General features: G+C 45.7%; 1 protein-coding gene across 2 annotated transcripts in view; it reads left to right on the top strand.

The window, feature by feature from the left end:
- Nucleotides 1-19,238, top strand: part of AP2B1 (adaptor related protein complex 2 subunit beta 1) — a 78,030-nt gene that overhangs the window by 20,770 nt on the left and 38,022 nt on the right. For both annotated transcript variants that reach the window (XM_050321614.1, XM_050321615.1), the window contains 8 exons: nucleotides 1,250-1,440; nucleotides 3,495-3,716; nucleotides 4,770-4,890; nucleotides 6,971-7,066; nucleotides 11,597-11,712; nucleotides 12,808-12,973; nucleotides 13,458-13,556; nucleotides 16,469-16,728. In XM_050321614.1, the coding sequence (XP_050177571.1) occupies nucleotides 1,250-1,440; nucleotides 3,495-3,716; nucleotides 4,770-4,890; nucleotides 6,971-7,066; nucleotides 11,597-11,712; nucleotides 12,808-12,973; nucleotides 13,458-13,556; nucleotides 16,469-16,728 (1,271 nt within the window). The remainder of the gene's footprint in view (nucleotides 1-1,249; nucleotides 1,441-3,494; nucleotides 3,717-4,769; nucleotides 4,891-6,970; nucleotides 7,067-11,596; nucleotides 11,713-12,807; nucleotides 12,974-13,457; nucleotides 13,557-16,468; nucleotides 16,729-19,238) is intronic.

Here is a 19,238-nt window from a genome sequence, read left to right on the forward strand (position 1 = left end):
GACTTTGGAATATATTGGTTTAATGACAAGCAGTGATGGGAACAAGGCAGAGAAACTTCTGGTCGTGCTGTTCTTGTTTTCATTGTACTGCATGAAAAGCATCTTTAGTCATCCTAACAGTCAGATGATTTTAGATAAGATGTTTCTTTGCCTTAATCCCATAGAAAATAATGCTATAAATCTTCATTTGAAGCAGGTATTTACTGTGAGTTGGGCTGGACATGATGTACATTGTAAAATGTCCTGAAAATGCCTTTTCATAGGGTGCTTCAGTTTTGTGTGTCAGACTCAGCTTAAATCCCTGTTCTAGTTAGTTAAACAAATAAGACTTCAATCTCATCTGCAAATTTTCTATTTTTGTCTCTGTATTCTCTAACTCTTCTATTTTAGAAATCTTCACGTGGAGTCTGTTAGAATAACTGTTATATTTGAGTATGGAACTAAGAATCAGAAATTTGTGCTGCACTCCCACTTCTCATTCTTGCCAAGCTGGACCCTGAACCTCCTCTGTGATCCTTTAATCTGTGCTTAGAAAAGAGAAGACCTTATATAGTCCTGAATGTAGCAGGAGTATTTTCAGGGATGAACTGACTCTGTGAAGCAAATGGACGCTATGGAGACTGTTTGGAATTGAAATGTGTTATTAAAAATGTAGCAGGAGTTGTCCATTTTAGGGAAATTGTGTGTTTGTTTTCCAACTGGGTGACCTGACAGCACTGCTGCAGAGCTGGAGGCTGCCAGGCACCTGACAGCTCTTTCTGGATATCCTTAAGCCACAGTGCCATGGGGCTGCCAAGGGGAAATTAGGCAAGAGGCAGACATTCCTGAATAAATAGGGCACTTGGAGGTGTTGAGACCTTGACTCTTATCAGTTGAGCATCTCCTGGAACTGGAGGGGAGATGATTCGTGCTTGAAGCAAACCAGGGTGGAGATCTGGAGCTGAAGGAAGGCAAGATGTTTTCTTGTTCCCTGTGGATGCCACCTCTAGCTCCTTCCAGAGCAAAGTCTCTTGTGATGTCCCAGGTCCCTGTTCCTCCCAGTCAAGCTTTGGGCTCTCCAGGTTGGTTGTGAGGTTGTGGTGGGCCCTGGAAGGGTGAGATAAGTGATGTGGTGGCTGATAACACACCTGCTATCAGCTGATAGATCTCCATGTTTGGTTCCCTGTGTAACCCATGCCAATCCCAGGTCAATCCCAGGTCAATCCTCTGATGTCCTGCTAACTGGGAACTCATCTTGTCTCTTCCCCAGGTGGTGGCAAATGCTGTGGCTGCCCTGTCAGAAATCAGTGAATCTCATCCCAACAGCAACCTGCTGGATTTGAACCCTCAGAACATCAACAAGCTGCTGACAGCTTTAAACGAGTGCACAGAGTGGGGGCAGATCTTCATCCTGGACTGTCTGTCCAACTACAACCCCAAGGATGACCGGGAAGCTCAGAGGTAGGGTGGTTATTCGGGAGCAGGGCGCTTGTGGGAGGTGTTGCAGCACTGAAATAGGGGTCCTCAGGTCTGTGGCAGCACAAATAAGTCTTGATAAAAGAGGTTTAAAAAGGAGGCTGCTTTTGGTAGTTTGAGCTGATGCTGGAAACCTGCCCCTTCCCTCAGCAGAACCACTTTCTCTGTTTATCTTTAGGGTTTCTTTTAACTTTTTTTCTGTTTAAAAGGCTGGTTCTTGTGGGAACTGGCACTACTAAGAAGGGATCAGCCCGAGACCAAACCTGTAACAGTGGAAGCACTGTTTGGAGGATTTTCTGATTTAAAGCAGAACTTTCATATCTGGTTTTGCTACTTTGAGAGGCAAAAAGCCTTTATAGGTTTGCAGCTTTCCAAAGTACTAAAGGTCTGAGACCGGAATACTTTTTTCCAACTGAAAACCAGATTGTGATATGAGAGAAGTGACAATAAAGGTAAGAAATTAATTTTTTCTTATCGCTCCAAATTCACCCTTGTGCTTTTACCTTTCGCTGCAGTGACTAAACCTGAGCACAAGGACCTCAGGTTTTAGGTAGTGGAGTTTTAATTCGTGCACTTCAAGCCACCTCCTCATCTGTCTTCAGAATCACAAAAAGTCAGATTGTGTTCCTAAGAGAACAAGGAACCAGCAACAGAAATAACTTGGAACAGGGGGATTCTCAGGCGATGTATTTCGTGTGGATGATGTGGAGGGTGCAGGGGGAGGAAGGGTCCCAAGCCCACATGCAAAATCCTGGACAGGCCCTTTCGAATTCGATGGGTTTCTTCACTGACTGGTTTTTTTTTTGAGGTACAATAGGTAATCCACTGTTTCTGAAAAGCCTGCCAGGAGTCTTGCTGATTTTTATTTTTTTTCCCCACCTCCTTTCCCCTTGTGTTCTGTTTCTGTGCCAGAAACAGCTCCTAATGAGTGCTAGAAACCTGCAGAGATCTCCAGGGTGTGAGGCTGGTATTGTCCCAGCTCTGTCAGAGAGGCACCACTAGTCTGAACAACTGTGAACATGTCCCAGTTCCTCACCTGTAATTCCTCTGAAGAGTGGTTTATCAAACTGCAAGGGCAGGAACTACTTCTACTGCTTTGTGTGGAGTTTCTCTCAGAGTTTGCCTTATTTCAGACAGGAGAGTGGCAGCACTGGGTTTTATATAATGTTCTTTCCAGCAAGGCTGGTGTCAGTGCCCTGTGCATGGGTAAACTGAGGCTCAGAGAGATGAAGCAGCTTTGACATGCAGGTGACCTTGGGCAGAGGCAGCCCCAGCTCTGACTTGGACTCCTCTGCTCTTCACTGAGCTTCCCTTCCTGCATGGCTGAAAGCAAATCTTACAGGGAAAGAAGCTTCAGGAGGCACAGATGGGAATAAGATTGTTCTGGGTTCGCAATATGCAGGAGGGAGTGGGAAGAAACTTGACAGATGCTGCAAGAAAGACCATATGAACCCAAACTTCCTTTCTGCTTGGGATGGATTGTTTAGGGTGCTGTTGATTACAGGATCCATTATGGTGAATCTGAGAGTTGGGAAGGTATTTAGACCCTTCTTTCCCTGCACCTTCAGAGAATCAGAAGTCTTTTTTTGTAGATAGAAATGGTTGAAATGGCAGCAAACTCCCCAGGCAAGCCAGAAGCGTGTGTCACCTCTGAATTACTATATGGAGGCTAAAGTGTTTTTCCAATAGCTGTTTTGTTAAAGTTTTGTTTGCAAGTGACAGACGAGATCACAGAAATAGAGAGCACCACCAGGCAAAGGCAGGAAGCACTAATAACTGAGTATGTGTTGGCACTGTAATGCTGAGAGCTGGGATTTTTCCTGAGCTGAGTGTGGCAGGAGAGGAACTCGAAGCTGTGAGAGAGGTCCTTGTCTGCTTCCTGCTGCATTCCAGAAAGCAGGACCTTGTTCTCCGTAACAAAACCAAACCAAAGTGGCACGTGAGAAGCTGTCTTGAGCCATGTGCAGTCTCCTAAATTCAGGTCTGAAATAATCTGATGCCCTGGAACACATGTGAACCCTTTCCTCCTCTGTCTCCAGTATCTGTGAGCGGGTGACCCCGCGGCTGTCTCACGCCAACTCGGCCGTGGTGCTGTCAGCGGTGAAGGTCCTGATGAAGTTCCTGGAGCTTCTCCCCAAGGACTCTGACTATTACAACATGCTGCTGAAGAAACTCGCCCCTCCACTGGTGACCCTGCTGTCTGGAGAGCCCGAAGTTCAGTATGTTGCCCTGAGGAACATCAACTTGATTGTGCAGAAAAGGTAAAGGCTCCGGGGGTGTTATTCCTGCCCTGTCAAAGGGGCATCTAGTTATCTCAGACCTTCAGATATTTCCACATGTACAGAATCCCTTTTAATCCAGGCTCAGATCCCTTGAGAGACAGATTAAACAGTCTTGTGACTCTGGTAGCCTGAATTCATTTTCCTTACAGCATGCTTGCGATACCAGTTCCATGCAGCATTTCTTCACCTGCCTCTCTTCACTGCCTCTTTATGAGCACTCAGAACTGCTCTCTAAATCAGATGGCAAATGGAAACAAGGGTGTAACTGTGCAGTTCACAGTGACCTGCAGGAGCTCAGTGTGCCTGTGCTGTGCTGTTCAGCACAGAACCATCGGGCTGGTGACATCCTGGTGTCCAGTGGGTTGGTTTTTTCACTTGTTTACTCCCATGTGCGTGTTTCAATGCTGCTGTTCCTTGCTGGAAAGGTGGGATAGCTTGGATAGCATGTTGTATGCAGGGCAGAGTTACTGTGCACTGGCATCTTGCAAGTGAAAGTAGAAATTAATTTTTAGGTGAATTTGTAGGTTTTTTGAAATTTGAAAATTTGGAAACAGTTGTCCACTACCTGCCTGTTGGCTCAGCCTTTGAAATGGAGGAAGTAGAGGTGTAGCCATAGGAAGACTTGAATTCTGCATTTTGTATTTAAACAACCTTTTTATCCAACCTTCTTTCTCTAAATTGATTGTTTACACATTGTGGATACAAAATCATTGAATCATGGAAGGGTTTGGATTTGAAGGGACCTCAGAGATCATCTAGTTCCAAACCCCCTTGAAGGTTTTAACCTCCCCATGGGCAGGGACACTTTCCACCAGAGCAGATTACTCAGAGCCCTGTCCAGCCTGGTCTTGAACACCTCCAGGGATGGGGAGTCCACAACCCCTCTGGGCAGCCTGGGCAAAATGACACCATTCTGCTTCTCAGTGAATATTTTGGGTAGATGTCTAAAGAAAGGGTGCATTTGGTTACCAAAAAAGAGCCCATTTGGGTTTTTAACCAGTCTGGAGTGACACAACGTTATGTTCCCTCCAGGCCTGAAATCCTGAAGCAGGAAATCAAGGTGTTCTTCGTGAAGTACAACGACCCCATCTATGTCAAACTGGAGAAACTGGACATCATGATCCGCCTGGCTTCTCAAGCAAACATTGCCCAGGTCAGCTGAGGGACTTCTCATGTGTTCTGGGAGGGGAAAACCCTCTCCTGGTCTATCCCTGAGGATGTGTTCAGCTACTACTACAGTTGTCTTGGTTTTTAAGCATCACCGTCCCTGGTACAGTGCTCTTTGCAGCTATTTAATGGGAGGTGTTGGAGTTTCCTCCATAATTTAAATGTTAATGGCATGATATGTCTTGCATCGTGACCGTTAGGTAGGTCTTGTTTCACAGATTACAATTCCAGGAGGAGAGCTGATGGTTCCTGTCAAATGAGTCACTGCTGGTGCTGAGGCTGGAATGAGAGGCTTGTTTCAAGTGAGGGGGGTGTGCCTGTAACAGAGGCATTCAGAAAGGCCAAACATTATTGAAGTGTGAATTTCAAGTTAGTAAAATTTGTTAAATGCTTGCAACAGGCTAAAAAACCCTTTTTTCTGCTTAACTTACTTCCATAGTGGAAATAGCATGAAGCTAAACTGAATTGAGGCTGCTTTACAGTGTAGATTCTTCTTGTATTTGATGTTGTTTTAATCCAAATTTCTTTGGAGGAAATGTTCTCGAGTGCATTCCTGGCCACAAGGCCTAACACTAATGCAGAATGATTAATGCCTCTGGTTACTGCTGTTATTGTCCTCTCCTAATTGTCACAGAGCAATTTCATGTAATGTGACATTTTTAAGCAGCTCTCTTCAGCTCTCTGCTGATGTTTTTTGGAACAGAGCAAGGTAATTCATGCCCCTATTGCGCTGGGGACGCGGAAACATTTTAAAAATCAGTTTCCCTGAGAATATATTCAGAATTTTCTCTTTACTCCTGGTAGGCTCCATCCCAATTTTAATGCATAACGCTGTGATAACGGGCTGTTTGCGTGAAAGGCAGTGGTGTCTGGAGGGCAGAGTCTGGGATCTGCAGACTAATGAATGAATCTATCCCTGGTTCTGAAAAGACATAAAACAACACAACTACATCAGGAATATATCCTGGAATGAGACCTGAGCAGAGCAGCTTCTACCCACGCCCTCCCTGTGCGGCCTGGGGAGACTCTGCATCTCCGTGCCCGTTCTGGACCAAGGCAGCAGGAGAGCTCTGGCCAAGGCACTTGGGCAGTGTTTGGAAAGCATCAGCTGCTAAACCCGGGTGCTCCCCGTGCTGTGCCACATAGATCATCCAGGGAAATAATAAAACTTCAAAACACAGATGTCCCGTCTCCTCCTTGCAGATTTATTTGTCTGCAGTCTGGCCCTTCACGGCCTCTTTATCTTGTCATTGTTCTGAGCAATTTGCCTCGATGAGAGGTTTTTCAAAGAACTGTCTGGCTTTGTGCTGTTCACCTCTCCCTCACCATCTATTTGTGACATCACGATTAAATCCCTGATGTCATGTTTGGCATGAGAAACTGAAATAAATTGAGCTTTTGAGGGAATATAAATTACATATGGTCTTTTATTAAAATAATTTTTTCTAAGCTAAGTGATTTGTTTAAGACAAAGCAGTCTTTTAGTTGAAGGTCTGTAAGTTCCCAGCAGGTCCTGGTTTAAGCCCTTCTTCAGTTTCCATTAGCAAAAACGTTGAGACAAAATAACAAATCTTATTTTTAAGAGGGGAAGTATCTTAGCACTGTTATTAATCTCAGTGTAGGTGTTCCAGGGTGTCCTCAGATCTCCTCTGCACCTTCTGTTTGGATTCAGTAGGGATCCAAAGGTTCAGCTCGGCACAGGAAAGGAGAGATCAAAAACAGTTGTTGCCAAGAGCTTTGCATACAGTGAACGTGTGTAGGACTGCATTCAGTGTAGGAAGGAATAGCAACATTTATGTTTGGCAGGGCTGATTTTCCCCCAGCTTTTGTTTAGGGGACTTTGAAAACAACCCAAGACAGAGCCATGTTTTGGCTTTGTCCAGGCTAAACCACACGTGGTCCAAATGGGTGGGTTTCGGAGGTTGGTTGCGGAGTTTGACTGTGTGAGCTCTGGATATGTGTGGTAGCTGTGGAAGCTCGTGTTCTGGTGTTCAGGTAGCATCACCTGTGGGAGTGGGCTGTTCTCTGAGTGACCCAGGGACTCAGCTGGTGTCCTGCCTCCTCAGGTCCTGGCAGAGCTCAAGGAATACGCTACTGAGGTGGACGTTGACTTCGTGCGCAAGGCCGTGCGAGCCATCGGGCGCTGTGCCATCAAGGTTGAGGCAAGTATCTGAATCCTGAGCTTTTCTGTGGTCCTCTGCCTTCAGAAACAGTGTTTGGCTTTGTCACCTCGTCACACCAAGTTTCTTTGCATCACTGTTGGCCATCAAGTGGCCTGGATGCGTCATGGATACGGGCAGGGCAGCAGCTGAACGAGAGGGTTTTGGAGCTGTGAGTGCATCATGGCAGGGTGGGGTGCTCCTCTTGGATCTCAGCTTGCAGGCACAGCAAGGCAGGTAATTCATTCCTGATGGAATATTTTACTGCACTGGCTTCAGTGGAAAAAATGACCACTTATCCATGAGGACCTCCTTTAATAGCTATGGACTGACCTTTTGAAGGCGGAGGGAGAAAAGATTATGCAGAGAAACTCTATTATGAAACATTTTGTGCCATTCCTCCCCCCTATTTCAGCTGAACAGAACACACAGGCATAGAATTACAGAGAATTGGGACATTAAGTGCAATTTATTCAAACATAGAGTGACACTATTTGCTTACTTAGGTCCATATAACTTGTGGTTTCACTTGCAGTGTGCTCTCTTTGGCCTCGATGCTTATGCAGATAAGTTCCCAGGAACCTCTGCAGTTCTCCAAAACAAATCTGAAATGTCCTCTGCCAGTGGAACATCCACCAAAATGCTCCTAATAAAATGTTATTTTTTCAGTGCTCTCTCCCGTTCATTTCCCTGTAAGTGAATCTGAAACACCTGACAGGAGCTCAGAAATCCTGTGAAGGGAGGGAAGGCTTATACTGTGGTGTTGGTACTTTTGAGTAAACTGATGACTGAGTGCAAAATGTCACATAAGTGGTCTAATTTCAGCTGAGCTCATTTAGCTTTTGCTAAAGTGTGTTCCCATGAGCTTTGCCTGACAGCAGATTTAAATAATAACCCTGATCACGCCTGGCTTAGTGTGGTGTCAGTGCACAGGTTTCTCTTGGTTCAGCTAAACTACTGTAAGTCTGTGTGTACAGAGGACACCAGCTTCTGTGCTCTTGAGAGAATCAACTGTCTGTGCAGCCTTTTCTTCCTTCCTTCAGCTCCTGAAGGCTTATCCCTGCCATGGGCTGTCTTTGAAGCCCCACAGAGCAGGTGACTGCTGTTTCTGTTTCATGTCTGCAGTTCAAAATACCGAAGTGCTCCTTCCATGTTGGGTCCAGGCGGGAGGTTGTCTGGATGGAGCCACAGTAGTGACAGTAGAAAATCCCCCGAGCATGGAAAAGGGCTACAGAGGAGTTAAAAGGAGCTGGTGACGGCCCTTTTCGTAGCTGTGCTGTGCTGTGCTGGGGGGTGGGAGTTTGCTTTAATTCTCAGCAGGGACTTCTCACTAGGATTTGGCCATGTGTCTGTCCTAGTTTCTCACGGGGGCGTGGTGTATTCCTGAAGTATGAAGGTGTTTTTAGAAGTCTTTACCCTTTCCCCGTCCCTGATACCACGACAGTCATGCAAAGGACTAATAATAATGTCCAGCAAATTCACAGTGACCCTCTAACTGGAATTGTGTCTCTCCATAAGTAGTGTTAACCTTGATTTTTAGCACTCCTCCATCAAGATGCTGCTGCTAAAGATGAGGCCTGTTTCGTGCTCTGACAAGAGCCAGATTTAAAGAGGGCAAATATAGAACAAGTCATTACAGTGTCCTCATCTGCAGGTTAATCCCTGTCCCCAGTGCATCTGTGTTTACTAGAGGCTATTTACTCTATGAGTTATGACTAATAGAAGAACATCCTCAGCCATCAGTGTCCAAGTTCCCAAGGCTTAGAAATCTGCTTTTTGACACAGGACACAGCCGGTGGGAGCTGTTGATGAATGAGCATTCACAGGGCATTTCAGCTCTGCCTTCAAGGATCCTGCCTTTTGTCTAATTGTCTCTCCTAAGAGAGGAAGACAGTAAATAATTTTGTCTGAGGTGCCCCATAGAAGAAATGTGATGTTTGTGCTGCCAGTGCTCATTTTGGATGTGGAGCCAATACCCGTGTTGAGTAGTAAGGCTGATGGATTTTGCCCAGGCTTGAGCGATCATTTTGGTTTGGGGAGTGTCAGGATATCATCATTTTGCATGGATAGGGCTGGGCTGTTGATAGCTGGGCTCGGAGGTAGCTTGGGCGTGTCTACAGCAAACCATGTGGTGTAGCTGCACTTGGATCCCTTGTGCATCACTTTGCTCCTTTCCCAGCACTAGATGAAGTCATCATGCCAGGCTTAGACTGTAAGGAAAACAAGCACCGCTCCCGTGGGAAAAGGAAATGAAGTGGATGCAGTAAGAATAGGGATTCCTCTGGAGCAAAGGAGAAGCAGAAGGAGCCATATTACAGGGAGATTTGTCTTGTTTCCAGGAGATTCTGCCAGCAGCCTGGTTCTTAGAAACCATTGAGGCTCGTGGCTGAATGTTGATGTGTGATGTGCTACTTTGATAATCTTGTGGGCTTTCATTTGATTTCTGCAGAAAAACAAAGCAATTTTGACTTTGGTTTGTTGTCCTTCCTCACTCCAACTTGAAAGCTGTTCTAGTTGGGGCACTCTTTCATCAGTTTGCAGAGCACTGCAGTCCCCAAGGATGTCCACCTTCAAAAAGCAGTGTGTTTACAAAGGGTGGGATGAGCTGAGATACATTTTGTTAGAGGGACTGCTCTTCTGGGCATGTGCCCACATGATTGCTCACTTTCCAAGGGACTGTTGCGCTAAAAATCATTGCTATCTATTTCAAAGTGGATGTTGTGTTCTTCCTGGAAAAATCATGCTTCAGAGTGTAAAGAAAACCAAGCCTTAATTTGCTTTTCCTTGAATGCTGCAGCTCTTGAAGCTTTGCTGGTTGTAGGCTCTGACAGGACTGCACTGCTTATTACCAACAGTGACTGGTGCTGCAGGGTCTGTAGAGTGGAGTTGGCTCAGGAGAGATTTACCCCCTTAAGGTCGCTTGTTAAACCATCTGGTGAAAGGTACTGGGATGAAGAGATGAATCTGCAAGCTCTGAATCATCAATCTTGCAAGGACTTTGAGCTGGGCTCCCACTGAGAGCAAAGTCAAATTCTGTGGAGCCAGGTCACGGTCAGTCTCCATGAAGTGAAAGAGTCTTGGAGGTCACAGACCTCAAATCTCTTCTGGAGCAGAAGAGGTCAGAGCAGGGCACTCTGCCATTTCACTGCCTCCACAGTGGCACAGTACCTGAAAAGCTGTACTAAGGAGGGAGAGGCATCATAAAAAAAATATTATACCAATCATACAGTTTTATGTGATGCTTCTCTTTACTCTGACACCAGTTGTATTGGGTATATTTTGTGTTCGGTGTGAATTTCAGGGAAGAGCTGTATGACTTACTGCCAGTTTGCAGAGATGAGTTAAAGCTGGTTTAGGGTGTCCCCTCCCTTGGCTGATCGCCAGGCCAGCATGGTCCCTGTTCGTGCTGGCAGGCCGTGTGTAAGATACCCCATCTTGAGTCAGGAGGGCAGGAAATCACCATGAGGTTTTAGTCTATGATTGATCCAAATTCAGCCCTAAAAGTCTTGAGGTTTGTCCTTGAGATTTCTACCCATTCTCAAAAAAACTGATTCCTGTGACCGAAATGCCATTTCATTCCTCTTCCCCCTCCTGCCCAGGCTTCAAGTGCTGTGTAAGTCAAAGGGACTGTTAACTCACTGAAATTGGAAAATCCACCTACATTGCTATTGTTTGTGCCCTACAGTGTTTGTCTCAATCCCGAATGCTTTATGCATGTTCTGCCTCGGCAGTGTCGGGAGCAGGCTGCTTCTCACATTAATCACCAGCTGTGTAATGAGGCTTCACATGTGCTCTGCTAATAGCCAAATCACTGTCCTTATTGGAGACTCTCTGGTGCTGAAGTTGGTTGCTCCTGTGATGTCCTGCCTCGCTGTGCTGTTTGGGAATAGACCTCCCTGAATTATTTACCTCTAATTCCAGTTCTGCTTCCTGGAGTGTGACGGTGTCCAGTCCTTGTTATCTTTTTTTTTTAACTAATTAATGTTAAAGCTGCATTAGCAACAGCTGAATTTCTATTTTTAGCTGTATCTTCACATGTTGTTAGTGACCTCGCCCCAAAAGTACTGAACCTCTTGCTGCTGTGAACTGCTTTTTGCTGCTGTTCCTGCAATCCTGTGATTGCCAGCACGGTTTTCTCCTGCCTTACAGCTTCCCCAGCCAGGAGTCTCTGTCCAAACTCTCCCATCTCTGATTGCCCAGCTTGGGAAATTCAAGAGATCTCACTTGGTGACCTGTTCAGCTGCTCACCAGTAAGAGAGTGATAAAAGAGCAGTGTAGGTCTCCTGTGTGGTGACCCAGCTATCTACTGGCATGGTTGCTTCAGACTTAATCTTTGCAGGAGCTGGAGCCATCTGGTATCTCCACAAGCATTTATCAACCTGTGGTTTTTTTCTGGATGCAGTTGGTAGCTGCTCTCCTCCTGTTTTTCCGCTCCGGGCCTTTTCTCATAGACATACCTCGTTCCTCAGAGTGTGCTGTGGGCTCAGGAGTGCTTCTGGAGCTCTTTTAATTGCATTTTTCTACTCTCTCCAGCAATCTGCAGAGCGCTGTGTGAGCACACTGCTGGACCTCATCCAGACCAAGGTCAACTACGTGGTGCAGGAGGCCATCGTTGTCATCAGAGACATCTTCCGCAAGTACCCCAACAAGTACGTGGAACTACTGAGAGGTTTTTTGGGAGCCCTTGTCTGCTCTCAACAGAATAGAGCAGTGTAAAACTCAGCATGGCTCAGCAGGGCTCTGAAGCAAAGGTGGGAGCAGTGTCCGTTCTGATTCCACTCCTGGTTTGGTAGGATTCAGATGTTTGTTCTAGGTGAGGTATCGGCCTGACTCATTATTAGTTGGAATTGAAAGCTTTTCCTTCCCCACCACTCCATATGGATGCTGAATAGAAAGAAGCCTTACTCAAGAGCCAGTAAAGCTCTTGCAGAGAATGCCAGAAGGAAAATTTGGCCAAGTTTACAGGCTTTTCTGGTTTTGCTCATATCTCCTCTAGAAGTCTTACATACAAAGCTATGAAAGGTTCATGGCTCTCCTGGTCTGAGATCCCAATCAGGTTGTGCTGAACAAAGCACTGCTGTCTTTCCCCATCAAATGTTCTCTCTGGTTTGGGCAGAACTCAGCTTTTTTTTTTGCTGTTTCTGCAGTAAAGGTTTTGTCTCCTCAGCTACAGAACAGCAGCAGTGTTTTTCAGCAGAGACTTGATGATCACCTAAAAAGTAATATGGGACACTGCAGGCCTCCCTGGCAATTTCTGCTGTCAGTAACAAGACAGATTGTCTGCTTGAGACAGGGAAACCCACGCTCGGGAACAGGGGAAGCTAAATTAGTGCGGGGTATTGTCTGTTTTACAGTAAAGCCTTTGGGGAAATGTAATATCCAGTTCAGAGTTACCAATCTGAAGGCTCCAGTGAGGCTCCAGGATCTGACTCAGATGCAAGGGCTAAATTGTTGGATCAAACGTTCCCATTAGCAAACAGAAAGTGAGGCAGCTTTGTCTTGAATTTTAATTCCACATCTGGGTGGTCTCTTGCTGATGAACTAAACTGCAAAGACCCTGTGAGATCTTAGTGCTCAGCTTGGAGAAAGGCAAATCCTGGGAATATTCTTCTGTAGTTAGGTGAAAATGCTGCATGGAAATACAGGATATTTAGTGCAGGATTCCCTGGAGAATGATGTGGGTAGAAATGGAGTAAGGCAAGTCCAGTTCACCCCAGTAATCCACCTGTACTCTGACAAATCAGGTATGAAAGCATCATTGCCACTCTGTGTGAGAACCTGGATTCCCTGGATGAACCAGATGCCAGAGCTGCCATGATCTGGATAGTGGGTGAATATGCAGAAAGAATTGACAATGCTGATGAGCTGTTGGAGAGTTTTCTGGAGGGTTTCCACGATGAAAGCACTCAGGTAAAATTGCATTGTGCATCTTATCTGTAATGTTCCGTGCATTGCATTAATGGGATGGACAATAAATATTATTCAATGAAAGCTTCAGTATCTGGCTAAAGAAACCCTCTGTAAGCCTGTAGATTTGTTCTGTTGTCCCTGTCTCCAGAACTTCTCTTCTTGGAAGGATAAGGCAGAACTGGAGGGGTTTCTAGATCTTTCATACTTCCTGGGGGAATAACCCTACTAGGGACCAGAACATAGAGAGGAATAGTGATGAGATGCATCACAGTATGACACAAACCTCAGTGTGGTGCTCAGGGACTTGTCTGTGAAAGTGTTTTGCAACAGGCAAGAGTCTGAGTCTGTACTGGGTTTCACTGGCGAAGAATAGTGTCATACCATTATGAGACTCAAGTTTTATATCAGTAAAAGATGTTGAGACTTGCAAGATGTTGCTTAAGCATGGATGAATCTTCTGTTCCTTGTTGTGTCCCTTTCTCAGGTGCAGCTCACCCTCCTGACTGCTATAGTGAAGCTGTTCTTAAAAAAGCCTTCTGAGACGCAGGAACTGGTTCAGCAGGTCCTCAGCCTGGCCACCCAGGTAAGCCAAGATATCCAGTGATCCAGAGCCCTCCAGACACTGTGCATCCTGCTGTGTGGTGTGTCCCATCTGCCAGGCCAGTCAGCTTTGCAGCAGATGGGGCTCAAGGGTGTTCCCCTCTCTCCCAAAGAGACTCCATTTAAGAGCTGCTCTCTACCTCCTGCCATCTGGAATCTGTCCTCTCCTTCTTAGCTCTTGCTTTATCCAAATTCCTTCCCTGTTTCCCCACTAAATGGAAAGTTTAATGGAAACCAAAATGCTTTCTCCCTGAAGGTGGCTTGAAGTTAAAACATCTGGAGTTGTGATGGAGGAAAAGAGCCTGGCAGTGACTTTGTTCTGTGAACAGCAAAGTTTAGGCAGTGTTATGAAAAAGAAAGAACTGGAGTTTGGGGTTTTTCCTTTGTGCTTGGATGCTGTCAACCAATGTGGCAGCTTTGCTGGAAGCTGTAGCAGTGGGTTAAGATCACGGATTCATTATGCATGAGGTGCTGAGTTACGAGCTCAGATCACTGCAGGCGAGGCTGGGATTGAGCTGCCAGACACAAGTGCTGTAGTTCTGGAGGATAGAAGTGGAGATGTCCTGGTGGCAGGGGTGGCTAAGACCTCAGCCAATCTTCCTCCACTCCCTGGCTGTAATGACTGGGGTAAACAGCCCCAAAAAAAGCAGCTCCTCTCCAGGCCTGCTGTGTCAAGTGATAAAAATAACCTCCCAGCTGAATGGGCTGCGATTCTGAGCAGAAAACCTGGAGTCAATCATCAGCTGGCCTTTTTGATCCTCTGTGCTGCAAGAAATCATGAACTTATTAGTACTTAAAACTTTTATTCATTCTTTTGAGGAGTTGCATTGGTCAGGAGCAAGAAAACCCATGGCCTGCTTTTCTTGCTTCAAAACCTGCTTTTAGGCGGGATCTCACTCCGAGATGAGTGGGCCAAGGGCTTGCTGTATCATTTGCCTGAGCCAACAGAAGAAAGGTACTAAGTGTTAAAACCCACTGTGCTGAGTCACAAAACACTTAATGGCACCCTAGGAGTATAATAGGCGTCTGTTTTTTCTCTGTTTGTCACAAATGTTGATTCAGTCTGGGTTCTTGTATTTTATGTGAATAATAAGTCAATGTAGGATAACTGGCTGTAAAACACTAAAAAGCCTTACGTTTCAAGGTCTGATTTCTAGGTGGAGGTACTGGTTTTCACTTGAGTGGGTGAGTAATTACACGTGTGTTTCTTTCCCCAGCTTAAGGTATTGTTGCACTTTGAGTGTCTCAGGGTATGTCTGCACAGCAAACTGCAGGTGTGATTGTAGCAGGAGCCAGTTTAATCCAGCCAACAGTGGCAAAAATAGTAGTGAAGCAGCTGGGGGTGGCAGGGACACAGATGTGTAGCAGGGATCAGGTCCCTGGAAAGCCCATAACCCATAACAGACCTGTACATTCCCATTGCTGTTGTGGGTCTGGCATGGGTGGGGAGCTGAGCTCATTGGTATGCAGACCCTGGAGAGCAGAGAACTGGGAGAGAAACTGGGAAAGGGATGATCTCAGCCTCTTGTTTCAGTAGCTTTACTAAAGTTTCAAATCTGTTTATCTGACTGTGGAAAGAAACAACCAGTCTTGAATCTGTTTGTGCCTGCAAGTAGATGGAAACACGTGGTCTTTCACGTCTGCCTTGCAGAAACCCTCCTGATCTTGAGCTGCTGCTGCAGGCAGGATGTGGAGAGTCTTGTAGGGATTGTTAGGGGCAAAGGGATTGTTAAGGATTGTAGGGATTGTTAAGGCTGTAAAGAGTCAACCATCAAACAAAACCAGCACTGCAGAGATAGTGTCTGAGACAACAGGTAGATTTATCTGGGTCCTTACAAGCAAAATGAGCTTAGCTCAGTCTCATTGCAAACAGAGGTTTTACTGTGTGCCTGAGAATGTTGAGACAGGCAGCAGAGAGGCAGGTTCTGACAGGTCAGCAGCAGCATGAATGAGATCACAGAAGAGGAAAAGAAATACCAAGAGGAAGGCTGATGAGGTGTATGATATTGCTGGAATTTTATGGGGAAAAAACCCTCAGAAACATTTATCCTGTTATTCTGCTGATGTGGGGGTTAAAAATCTCAGGTCTTGTTTTTGTGAGCAGTTCAAACATGTTGCACTGCAACATAAAACCACAGCACCTCCCTCTCCCTTGAACATTAGCTGCAAACCATCCCCACTCACTTTGCTGCTCTGGGCAGGGCTGCTCAAAGAGGAGAGAAATAATTAGCACTTCATGCAGAGGCAGAAGTATCTGCAGTAAAACGAGGGTATTATTGACAGCTGGAGAACTGATGAAGTATCTTAAGTGTGTATCATTAGCATCTTTCCATACTTCATTAGATAACTGAAAGGCAGGATAAATAAGATCTCTTTTGGTATAAGGAATATGGCTTATTAAGATGTAGCTCTGCAGCATCTTTTTGTCCAGCAGTGCCCTTGGGTAAGTCACATATTTCCAGCAATCTTGGTTCATTATTCAGTATTGTATCTCTACTCTCAGTGTGTGAAAGAGTGATTTTCACTCACATTCTTTTCTTCTATCTACACCCCCTTGGAGTTCTCCTGATAGTTATTGTTATATCGAGTGGCAGGAGAGTTCAGAAAGCAGTTTGAGAGTTCTGTGGTTTGGGGCAATTGTGGGATATAAATCCCGGGTTTTTTCTGCTCCTTGACCAGCTGAGCAGGAAGCCAGGCATTAATACTCTGGTTCTCAAGTTTCATTTGAGGATGTTCATCACAACAAACAGTTTGTAACATCACTTTGAGACCGGCGGCTGTCGCTGCTGGATGGTTGGGGTTTTTTAATCCAGCAGAATCACTGCTAAGAAAAATAAAGTGATTACAGGCCTTAGTTCATTTCAGACCCATGAGTGATGTATTGCTCTGTCTCAGGATTCTGACAACCCAGACCTGCGGGACCGCGGCTACATCTACTGGCGCCTTCTCTCCACGGACCCCGTGACTGCCAAGGAAGTGGTGCTCTCGGAAAAGCCGCTGATTTCCGAGGAGACCGATCTGATCGAGCCCACCCTGCTCGACGAGCTGATCTGCCACATCGGGTCTCTGGCTTCTGTGTACCACAAACCCCCCAACGCCTTTGTGGAGGGGAGCCACGGCATCCACCGCAAGCACCTGCCCATTCACCATGGCAGGTAAGCTCAGGCAGCCACAAGGATGATGGGGAAGGGTTGCCTGTTTCTTTCTAGCAAACAGTCCAAAAGATGCCAAGATCTTCTTAGAACACTCTAATGGGGTTTTATTGATAAGTTGTGTAAGGGCTTGCAGGTCATTCACAGGGCCATTCCATTGTGGAAGGTAATCCTGGGTATGTAGTTTCTGAGTTTCTGGGTCAGAAGACAAGGAAGTGCTAGGTTCTTGTGTGAGGAGGAGCTGTGATGTTTTCTAAGAAGGCATTGACTACAAGTGCTCTTGATGTGAGAGATTGAGTTAAAAAGCAGAAGGTTTGGGTAAGGGTGGAATCACCTTTGGTGCAAGGGCTTACTCCAGGGGGAGGAGGACTAGAGTAAGAACAGGCATCTTTCAGAAGATGATTTTGTAAGAGCTTTTGCTTCAGCAGCAGCACAGCTTTAGGAGCCTGTCACCTGGAATACAGTATCAGTTTCTTGGAACAGGTAAGTTAAGGGATCCTTCGCTGTTGGAATATGAAATGGAGAAGGATTGGTAAAACCACCTTTCTCACTTGGCGCCTGCGAGACAAGGGGAGTACAAAAGCCATCAAAGCCCCATCACTGAAAACTGTTGGAGCTTAAAAGAAGATGGGTAGACTGATATCTGTCTAACCCTTGGGAGGTGGGGGGGAAATGCTTTGGCATGTTGCCTGGAGCTTTAATGCTTCCCTGTGATCCCAGTCCTGGAAGCAGGTTGGATCTGCAGGCACAGGCAGTGCAGCAGTCCCAGGCTGCAGAGGGGTTACTGTTGAGCCTGTTTCCCGTGGTCCCTCAGTCAGGTGAGCAGTGCTATTTGCACTAATGGTATTAATTACACAACTGAGTGTGCTTTGCAGCAGGAGGCAAAGTATCCAGGCTTACCTCTTAATAATATTCCCAAAGTGACATTTGGAGTGCTATTTTTTGCTGTTGCACTGATAAATCAGTGTGCGATGCTGCTTCTTTTCTATTTTCTGACACCGCTTCTCTGCTATTCTTAGCAACTAAAGCTATTTCAGTGGTGACTGGCTTTGGGAAGCCGAGTTGTTTTCTCCCTGCCTATGAAATCAAGTCTGGCTGCACTGACCCAGAATCAGCAAGCACAAGTCTACTAGTTGGACAAGAAAAGCAGTGACCGCTTTCCGGCCTCTCCTAGTCAAAGATTTGTCTCAAAATCAGCTGGGGTAGCTTTGGACTTTGGTGTTACCAACTTTCCTGTACACTGTTGATTCAGGTCACTACAGAGGATAACATTTTAGGGGATTTAGCTCAAGGAATTCAGCTTTTCTGAAGGAGTATTTTTTTACTAGCTTGTTGCATATCCTGTGTACGTGCTTGACTCTCGTAGCTTGTGCTCTGTCTAATGACCTTAAATCTGCTCTGACTGTAGCAGAACCATTGCTTCAACATAAACCCTCCAGGCCTCAATCAGCAGTGTTGAGCTGGGGAAAGGTCTGAAGAGTGCTGCTACTGATCATCCTGATGCAGCACTGGAGCCCATTTGGTAAATTAAAACAAAAAAACGAGTGGAGTGAATGGCACACTGGGATTCTCCAACAGGAGCTCACCTCATAAAGAGGCCCATTATTGGGGTTTTCTTCATCAGTGTAAGGCAAGTTAAGGTTGTCCAGTGGGAGATAACAACCTCACCTAATTGTTTGGAGTTATTTTCTTAAGTCCTGCATTCCAATAGTGACCATTCTGGTGGCTGAAGTGTCTGGTAGAGATTGAGGTTTTCCTTCAGATTGCACAGTGAGTGTGGCTTGAGAGTCAATACAACATTAGCCTTGAGTGGATTGGCAGAGATAACTAGGTGAATGGTGCTTCTCTGGGTATAAACCTTGGAGTAGTTAGTTATGGCTGGCAGAATTCACTGCATTGCTTTTCAATTCATTTGATTTCCATTCAAAGCAAGGACAGGTTTCTTTCAGCTCTCTCAGCTGATGGGGAGACCCATTGAACAGCTCACAGATGGTGTAATGTTCCTGCCTCTTCAGTGAGCCCAAGTGTCACAGAGTTGCAGATGTATCCTGAAAATGGGGGGAGAAATCTGATTACTTGGCAGTGTTTCCTCGTGTGGTGGCTCCCACCACCCCTGCTCAGCCACAATTCAGCTGGGAAATTTGGGAAGATGTTTACAGGGCTCCTGGGAGGAGTCTGGTTAGCCTTGGGCAGGAGTCTCTATCCCTCTTATTTCACAGGTGGCTGCAGGAAATTTTTGATTCTGTTTCTCTCTGTGCATCCCTTGTAAAACCCAACATCTGGGAACTGCTGGAGACTGAATTCACATGGGCAAACCCAGCTGTTACCCACTGCCCAAGACTGTGTGGAGGAAAGCTTATATCAAGACTTTTTGTCCCTTATAACCCACATATTCTTTATTAATTTTTTCTTTCATATAAAATTCAGAGGGTTTTTTTTATACAGATCACATTAAAATACCCATTCTTCCCAAATGGGGTTTTGTTTTTTAATACAAACTGACTTAGCTTTGT

The sequence above is a fragment of the Myiozetetes cayanensis genome, unplaced genomic scaffold (assembly GCF_022539395.1).
Source record: "Myiozetetes cayanensis isolate MyiCay16 unplaced genomic scaffold, myiCay2020 scf27, whole genome shotgun sequence".
In the NCBI taxonomy this organism is placed as follows: domain Eukaryota; kingdom Metazoa; phylum Chordata; class Aves; order Passeriformes; family Tyrannidae; genus Myiozetetes; species Myiozetetes cayanensis.